Source organism: Staurois parvus, unplaced genomic scaffold (genome assembly GCF_062004578.1).
Source record: "Staurois parvus isolate SC_StPar_1 unplaced genomic scaffold, SC_StPar_1.0 ptg000276l, whole genome shotgun sequence".
Taxonomy (NCBI): domain Eukaryota; kingdom Metazoa; phylum Chordata; class Amphibia; order Anura; family Ranidae; genus Staurois; species Staurois parvus.
The window spans coordinates 2,847,501-2,856,685 of NW_028318072.1; the positions used below are offsets into that span (position 1 = coordinate 2,847,501).

The window sequence follows — 9,185 nt, forward strand, 5'->3', positions numbered from 1 at the left end:
AAATCCTCCTGTAGGTGGCAGCATAACCCATTTTTTTTTTTTATGTTGACCATAATTTTTGTACAAAGTACTTGGCATGGGTGTTCGTCCTGCCTAGAGGTCTGCTATATGCCCCAATAAGCATTCAAAGAAAATGTATTTTGGTGTCACTACCTCACATGTGATTTCTCTATTAGACTGAAGTTTGATTTCTAGGTTGTCTTCTTTTTTTTTTTTTCTTTCCTTATTTTTTTAAACCTCTAGAGTATAAATAGCCTAGTAATATGCTTCATAAGTTTATTTACTGTTTATTTTTATATCCCCCCCAGTGACTACCAGCCCACCGAAGACGTTGTATGTCATGTCAGATGCCAAGCTTTCTGCGCTCACCAAATCTGTTGGCAGTGAATTTGCATCATTACCGCTGAAGCCAATGACCTTACAAAGTTCATCTATTGCCCCTGGAGCAGTGACATTTACAACACCATCACTAGCCAACACATCAAGCACAGCCTGTACAGTGGTGCTGTCTAAGATTGGTCCGGTTCTGCAAGCTTCTCCAAAAACTGTTATCTTAGCAAAGACTGATTCAATTGATAAGTCCTGTGTAAATCACATGATAGGTGCTGTGGAGAGTCTGGGCAGAGTGCCATCTGTGGTTGATGAGAGCAGCACAATAATTCACAGCCGAGAGTCTCTGGTGAACAGGCAGCTTCTGCAGCCTGCTCTGATAGCCCTGTCTAGCACTAGCAATATGGTGCAAAACACGTTAACACCTGCCAGTCAAAAACCACAGTGACTCTGGTACTAAACATAAACTTCTATGGAAAATTCACACCGTAAATCCTCCTGGCTGGCCCAGATAAAACTACAGCAGAATGATGGCTCTGACAGAGGAGGAATTGTCTATAATAAGGTATAGAGAAGGCATTCAGAAATTGTTTATAGGTGGCATTTTGGGAAGCCTAGCAAGTATAGATCAGACACACAACTAGCATTATGTGTTGTATTTTGGGTATTCCTGAGATAGGCAAAACAAAACATGCGTTTTGTAAACAGAGGATGTATTTGAAGTGGCTAAGCAAATGCTGTGAGCTTCTAAAGTTTCCCTGTCACCTACTAATGGGTAGAGGTAGTCATTTTGTTTATACATAAACAGCCTATCTGCTTCCCTGGATCTAATGAAGTTATTGCTTTCTTATGCAGGCCATAGACGGGTCGTTGATCGGCCGAATTTCCGTCCGAACGAAAAATCGGCTGATATTCACATTGTTAGTGGGGCAATGCCGTCGGCCGTTTTTCACAAATCTTCTCGTTTCTTTTTATCGATCATGCTGGAAAATCCACAAAAAACAGGCATTTTTTGTCCGCATTGGTGGCAGCATCCATGGCAGCAACGACCGATTTTTCGTTTATCGGCCGACAATTCGGCCGACAAATGGCCCGTCTATGGCCAGCCTTTGACACAGAGTGCTTCTTAAGTCAGTGATTTCAGACCTTTTTGGGAATTTAGATGGAATCTGAGAACAGTCAACCAAATGCTTATTCCCATTGGTCGATGTCATGAGCACCTCAAGTGTTCACTAGTTCATAAATAACAGTATTCAGTACTCACTGAGGAAAGGAAACCATTTTTCTCTTTCCCAAATCTGCGCTAGAGAAATCACAACCAAATAGGACAACATCTCTTAATGTCCTTTACTCTGTGTTGTGTGCCTGTAAATAAGTGTTATTAAACTGTTGTTCTATAAATAAATATCAAAAAGGTGGTGTAATATTTTGAAGAGATTCCCAGTCACTGGAAAAAGGCTGGTAATGACACAGCGGAGCTATGAAAACTGCCATTTTGTGGTCCTTGGTGCGTCATGATTTGGCAATTTGAGCCCTTGGGTTTGTTGGCCTATACATCAAAATGTTCTGTATAATAAAAGAAGACTGGTTGTAAATGTGTGTAAACTATGTTCAGAATGTAGATTTTCAAACTTGTATCAAATCTTTTTTTATATATGTAACGTTACACTGCTTTGTGCATAATGTAAATACTTATATATGAACCAGTTCACCCCAGTTTAATATAGCCAAGTTGGCAATATATTGGTCTAGTTCCCTTTCATTAGCAACTAATTCATTGTTTGGGAAAGAAAAAAATACGTTTGCATTAACATGTTCATGGTTTGTGAATTTAACCAAATTCGTTTTCACGTTATGTTTATGTAACCTGGTCTTGTCACCCACAACAGTCTGAAAATGTGTGTGGTATAGGTACATATGTTTACTTGAAAGTACAATGCTGTACAAATATAATGTATGGTCTCTACCCGTTTTGTTTGTTTTTTTAAATAAACATCTAAAAAAGATCAGCTTAATGTAAATAAGCTTATCAGTATGATATAAAAAGTGTATCTATTTGGAATCCAAAGTTATATACTGCATGTACGTTAGGAAAACCTTAATTGCCCTTTATATAAAGTACTGTACAAAAGTTTTAGGCAGGTGTGAAAAAATGCTGTAAATTAAGAAAGCTTTTAGAAATAAAAGTGTTAATAAATAATTTTTATTAACAAAATTAGTAAAAAAAAAATGGAAATGAAATCAGTATTTGGCTTTGCCTTCGAAACAGCAATCATTTCTTCTAGGTGCACTTGCACACCGTTTTTGAGAGAACTCAGCAGGTAGGTTGTTCCAAACATATCTTCTGTGGATGTAGACGGTCTCTTCATGTAATCCCAGACAGATTTGATAATGTTGAGATCAGGGTTTGGTGGGGGCCACACCATCACTTCCAGGAGTTTGTTAATGCTGAAGATAGTTCTTAACCTCTTCCTGCCGAGCATACGCAAGTATGCTTCCCCACTGGACTGGGCTTTTTTTCCATGGGGCTGTGTATTTGCTTATCTGTCTTTGTGCTGGGAGCGTGCCTCACAGTGCACTTTCAGCACAGAGACCAGGGTCTCACCGAGAGCCCTGGGTCCCATACTAATGATGGGGACCCGGAACTCCCGATTTCGGGTTGCCTAATTGCTGTGATAGCCTCTGATTGGCATACCACAGTGATCAGTCACTGTGAAGTCCGCCCCTGTGTTTTTTCTCTCTGAATGAAGCAGAGAGATGCATTGTACCTCTCTATCCTTGCAGAGAGAAAAAAAACTGTGTAAAATTTTAATAATATTAAAAATACCTAGATCAAGGTTTGATTTAGGTCAGTGCCGGGGTTTAGTTTTTGAGTCGAGGTATTTTTTGGGGCAGTTAAAAAATTTGTTTTGTTTTTTTTAAATTAGTATCAGTGTCAGATTTTGTGTCAGTGTGTTTTAGGGTATAACACAGGGCTCTGAACTGAGACCAGAAATGTGGCTGTTTTTTCTCTGCAAAGCAGGATGATAAAACAATCACATCTAGTAGTAAAAGCAGCACACATTACACATTGTTGGGCACACAGTTAACCCTTTGATTGCTCCTAGATGTTAACCCCCTCCCAGCCAGTGTCATTAGTGCAGTGACTGTGTATAATATTAGCACTGACTACTGTATTAATGTCAGTGCCATTTAGTCAATTCCCACCCAGCGTCGGTTAGTGTCAGGATGCCCGCCTCACTATCACAGTCCCACTAAAAGTCTCTGATCACCGCCATTACTAGTGAAAAAAGAAAAAAATTCCAGTGTATATACCATCGTTTGTAGATGCTATAACTATTTTTTAGAAAATTACTGAGAACCCTCAACATTTTATTTATATATATATATATATATATATATATACATACAGTGAAGGAATTAAGTATTTGATCCCATGCTGATTTTGAATGTATGCCTGCTCACAAAGAATTGATCAGTCTAAAAATCGAATGGTAGGTGTAATGTAACACTGAGAGACAGAGTGGCAACAAAAAATTCAAAAGCAATGCATGTCTAACAAACTGATTTGCATGTTCGTGAGGGAAAAAAGTATTTGATCCCCTTCACTTAGTACTTAGTGGCAAATCCCTTGCTGGCAATCACAGAGGTCAGATGTTTCTTGTAGTTGGCCACCAGGTTTGCACACATCTCAGGAGGGATTTTGGCCCACTCCTCTTGGCAGATCCTCCCCAAGTCATTAAGGTTTGGTGGCTGACATTTGGCAACTCAAACTTTCAGCTTCCTCCACAGATTTTTAATTGGATTAAGGTCTGGAGACTGGCTAGGTCACTCCAGGACCTTAATGTGCTTCTTCTTGAGCTATTCCTTTGTTGCCTTGGCCATGTGTTTTTTGGTCTCATCTGACCACAACACTTTCAACCAGTCCTCTGCATCATTCAGATGTTCAGTGGCAAACTTCAGACGGACCTGGACATGTGCTTTCTTGAGCAAAGGGACCTTGCGGGCACTGCAGGATTTCAATCCTTGTCAGCGTAGTGTGTTACCAATTGTTTTCTTGGTAACTGTGGTCCCAGCTGCCTGGAGATCATTAACAAGATCCTCATGTGTCGTTCTGGGATGATTCCTCACTGTTCTCATGATCATTGAAACTCCATGAGGGGAGATCTTGCATGGTGCACCAGACCTAAGGAGACTGATAGTTGTTTTGTGTTTCTTCCATTTGTGAATGATTGCACCAACTGTTGTCACCTTTTTACCAAGCTGTTTGGCGATAGTTTGGTAGTCCAGTCCAGCCTTGTTCAGGTCTACAATCTTATCCCTGACATCCTTGGACAGCTCTTTGGTCTTTGCCATGGTGGAGAGTTTGGAATCTGATTGTTTGATTGCTCCTGTTTGATTTGCATGTTCTTGAGGGAAATAAGTATTTGATCCCCTATCATTCAGCAGGATTTCTGGCTACCAGGTGTCTTTTATACAGGTAACAAAATGAGATTAGCAGCACTCCCTTTTAAGAGACTGCTTCTAATCTCAGTTTGTTACCTGTATGAAAGACACCTGGTAGCCAGAAATCCTGCTGAATGAAAGGGGATCAAATACTTATTTCCCTCAAGAACATGCAAATCAGTGCATAATTTGTTAAACATGCATTTCTTTTGAATTTTTTGTTGCTATTCTGTCTCTGTGTTACAATACACCTAGCATTCGACTTTTAGACTGATCATTTCTTTGTGAGTGGGCAAGCATTCAAAATCAGTGGGGGATCAAATACATATTTCCTTCACTATGTGTGTGTATGTGTGTGTATATGTATGTGTATGTATATATGTATGTATGTATGTATATGTGTGTGTGTATATATATATATATATGTGTGTGTATATATATATATATATATGGGCCTTTGCATGAGGCAGGTTAAATTTTTTTTATTTTTTTACACTGTTCTTTTACATTATTTTCATCGCTCTCACAAGGGATGAGCAACATCCCTTGTGATACCATAGACCCCAGATCTCTTGTCTAGCTTCCAAAGCAACAGATAACCCCGAGATCGTTTTGATATGCTCCTACACCATCTGGAAATGGCGTGTACACAAAGGCACCGAAACCAGAAGTGATGAAATCCTTGACACTTCCAGTTTCTGACATCACACAATGGAAGAAACAAGATCAGTTCCTTTTATTGTGTTCAGGGAAGCCGCTGCTGCTGGTGGTATCCTTACTGGGCTTCCGACTAGCTTGGGAGAGCCCAGTAAAGGGGTGGGACCCTTTCTGCTGCCTTTAAAAGTAATCCAGCGGCTTCTTAGCTGCTAGGATAACTTTTACAGTGAAGGGAATTGCCGACAGAAGAAAATTATATCTCTATCATAGCTGCAGCGATTATCAAGATATCACTCTTCCAATCTGGCAACATTGCTGGTCAGCAAGTGGTTACCTTGTCCTCTCCTTTTTGAACCTTTCCATCATTACTTGGTACAGTCTTTGCAATGTGACCCATAAGCCAATGGTTTGGGGGGGGCACATCCTGTTCTTTCAGGAGGACTATGCTGCCTACTTGTAGGTTGGGTTTACTAGATTGCCATTTGCCACAACCTTGAAGGTTGAAAAAGTACTCCTTTCAACAACTTCAGAAGACATTGGCAAGGTGCTGTATCGTTATCTATTTTCTTCTATGAACATTGGGGCAGTCAAATTCTCCACCACTAGAGACACTGGATCCAAGAACACTGGAACCAATGGTCTAGTTTTAATTCTAGAAGATACATTCGCAGGAAGGGTGAAAGGGTTTCATTCATAACAGTTGTGTTTAGTATTGTGATGCTGTGACCCACAGCTATCACATGGTACCTAGGCCAATCACAGCACCCTGTTCCATGTGATAGCTGTGGGCCAATCAAAGCACACAATAGTAATCACAGCTTATAGGAATGTAACACATACATGACAGTTCAAAATGTTGCTGTGATCATCACTGTAACAGTAAGCAAAGTGTAAAAAAAAAAAAAAAAAAAGTCCCCCGTCCAGGATAGTATAGTGACAACTATAGTTTAAATTAAAAAAATTTTTTTTTAACAAAGTTTAAAAAATATAAAAAATGTTTTCCCTGCGTACTGTCACCAATCAATATCCATGATCATCGCAACATCGGTCAAATGACGACACTGTACAAAGTAGAAAATATTGTTCTTGGGGTTTCTTTTCAAATTTTTTGATTTTTGTTTTGTTTATATAGCAAAAAATAAAGAACAGTGGTGAACAAATACCACCAAATGAAAGTTCTATTTGTGTGAAATAACTATATACATTTCATTGTTGCATGACCGCACAATTGCTAGTTAAAATTGCACCGTGCTGAATAGCAAAAAATGGCCTGGTCATGAAGGGGTAAAACCTTCCACAGGTTAAGTAGTTAAAAGCTCATTGCACTCTTTCAAGGGTTTCTTTCCTAAGTGGTGGTGATTGTTATGTATAGGACATACATGCGATTTGGGTTCTCGATTTTCTTGCTCTGGTCAACCTTTACAGGAACTGGAGTAGGTTCAGATAGAATATCAGCCATTTTCACAGACACTTGGACCTCTGCAGTCTCTGTAGAAGGTGTGAAGTTGCAGGCCTGTGAGGATAGACAGAGAGGGTTGGACTCCCCAAAGGAGAAACTTGGATCATTCTTCGCAGGGCCTTTTTTCAGCAATAATGTTTTGGAACTCTGTTCTGCCACCTCTGGTGCTGGTCACTTGCTTGCTGCCCACTACTGTCACTTGCAAATGCAGAAGGTCTGCTTAAGAGTGACTGTGCTCCTCATTGGGTGGCTGCATAAAATCCTCCCTGCACCTCTATATGACCACAGAGGAGAGAGGGGGCTAAGAATCTACACAGCTGCTCTGGTCTTGCAAGTGAAGCTCCTCCTGAAGTACACACCGCATTCACTTGTCGTAAGTTGTGAGTTACTCTTCTATAGCAGCCCTCTAGGTGGTGGAAAGGGGTTCGGGGAGTGAGGAGAGCTCTGTACTGAAAGAAGGGAGAGTGTGTGAGCTATGCACTAGAATCTGGCGAGGAGGTAAGCTCTGTATTGGAATTTGAGAGGATTATTGAGCGAGGGGGAGTATAGCACTGTACTGGGGAGGAGGAGAAATTTGGGGGTAAACCATTTTTGGTTGTAAACTGGCTTGTGAGATCTGCATTCAGTAGCACACTCTTCAACCCTGCATTCTGCACACAGCAAACGCCTCAACTCTGCACTCTATGTAACACACTCCTCAACACTGCACTCTATACACAGCACACTCCTCAACACTGCACTCTATACACAGCACACTCCTCAACTCTGTTCTCTGTAGCACACTGCTCAACCCTGCAGTCTGTATGTAGTGCACTCCTCAACCATTCACTCTGTATGTAGTGCTCTCCTCAACCCTGCACTCTGTATACAGCACACTCCTTAACCTTGCACCCTGTACACATCACACTCTTCCAACCCTGTACTCTGTATTTAGCACATTTTTCAACCCTATGCTCTGTACACAGTGCACTCCTCAACCTTGCACTCTGTATGTAGCGTACTGCTCAACCTGTACTTCTTTGTACCTTGATCCAAGTGATTCCTATTTTCCCTGTTTGCCATATGGTAACTTGGAGATTATTGGGTTAACCCCACGAGCAGTATCTAGGTAACTGAGGCTGGGTAGGTGGGTATTACCTTAGCGAGTTGAAGCTCCAAGAGAAGGTCACTTCTTGAAATTTTGAATGTCTTTGCCATGTATTTTTGGGAAGCAACCTATTAAATAAAAGCATCCTCAATGACTTCTGGACTGCTGAAGCTACACTCAAGTCTGTCCCAAGCAGCATTAGTATGTACGACAGGGTTTTCAATGTAAACAGCTTTGAGTCTTATGATACTTTCAGCAGATTGAGGACCTAGCCACCTGGTAAGCAGATCTAGTTCTTCTGTAGTTGTGATAGCTCACTGAATGCGGATTTGAAGGTGGATTCCCAGCCCCTGTAGTTTTCAGGTTTGTCATCAAACTTAATGAGACCTGTCTTGGTGAGCTCTTTGCGAAGCATGTACAGTCAGGTCCATAAATATATCGACACAATTCTAACATTTTTGGCTCTATACACCACCACAATGGATTTGAAATGAAACAAACAAGATGTGCTTTAACTGCAGACTGTCAGCTTTAATTTGAATGTAATAATAATCATAAATCAAACTTTCACTTTTTAATACTTGGTTGCAAATCCTTTGCAGTCAATTACAGCCTGAAGTCTGGAACGCATAGACATCACCAGACACTGGGTTTCATCCCTGGTGATGCTCTGCCAGGCCTCTACTGCAACTGTCTTCAGTTCCTGCTTGTTCTTGGGGCATTTTCCCTTCAGTTTTGTCTTCAGCAAGTGAAATGCATGCTCAATCAGATTCAGGTCAGGTGATTGACTTGGCCATTGCATAATATTCCACTTCTTTCCCTTAAAAAACTCTTTGATTGCTTTTGCAGTATGCTTTGGGTCATTGTCCATCTGCACTGTGAAGCGGCGTCCAATGAGTTCTGAAGCATTTGGCTGAATATGAGCAGATAATATTGCCCGAAACACTTCAGAATTCATCCTGCTGCTTTTGTCAGCAGTCACATCATCAATAAATACAAGAGAACCAGTTCCATTGGCAGCCATACATGCCCACGCCATGACACTACCACCACCATGCTTCACTGATGAGGTGGTATGTTTAGGATCATGAGCAGTTCCTTTCCTTCTGCATACTCTTCTCTTCCCATCACTCTGGTACAAGTTGATCTTAGTCTCATCTGTCCATAGGATGTTGTTCCAGAACTGTGAAGGCTTTTAGATGTCGT

General features: G+C 40.8%; 1 protein-coding gene across 2 annotated transcripts in view; it reads left to right on the plus strand.

Moving 5' to 3' along the window:
* KANSL3 (KAT8 regulatory NSL complex subunit 3) overlaps positions 1 to 2,339 on the plus strand; it is a 99,303-nt gene extending 96,964 nt beyond the window's left edge. The window contains exon 23 of one of the 2 annotated variants that reach the window (XM_089681712.1): positions 309 to 2,339. In XM_089681712.1, coding sequence (XP_089537838.1) covers positions 309 to 778 — 470 coding nt within the window. In that variant the 3' untranslated portion in view covers positions 779 to 2,339. The remainder of the gene's footprint in view (positions 1 to 308) is intronic. The other variant, XM_089681713.1, reaches the window with a different exon arrangement.
* Positions 2,340 to 9,185: the final 6,846 nt, after the last annotated feature.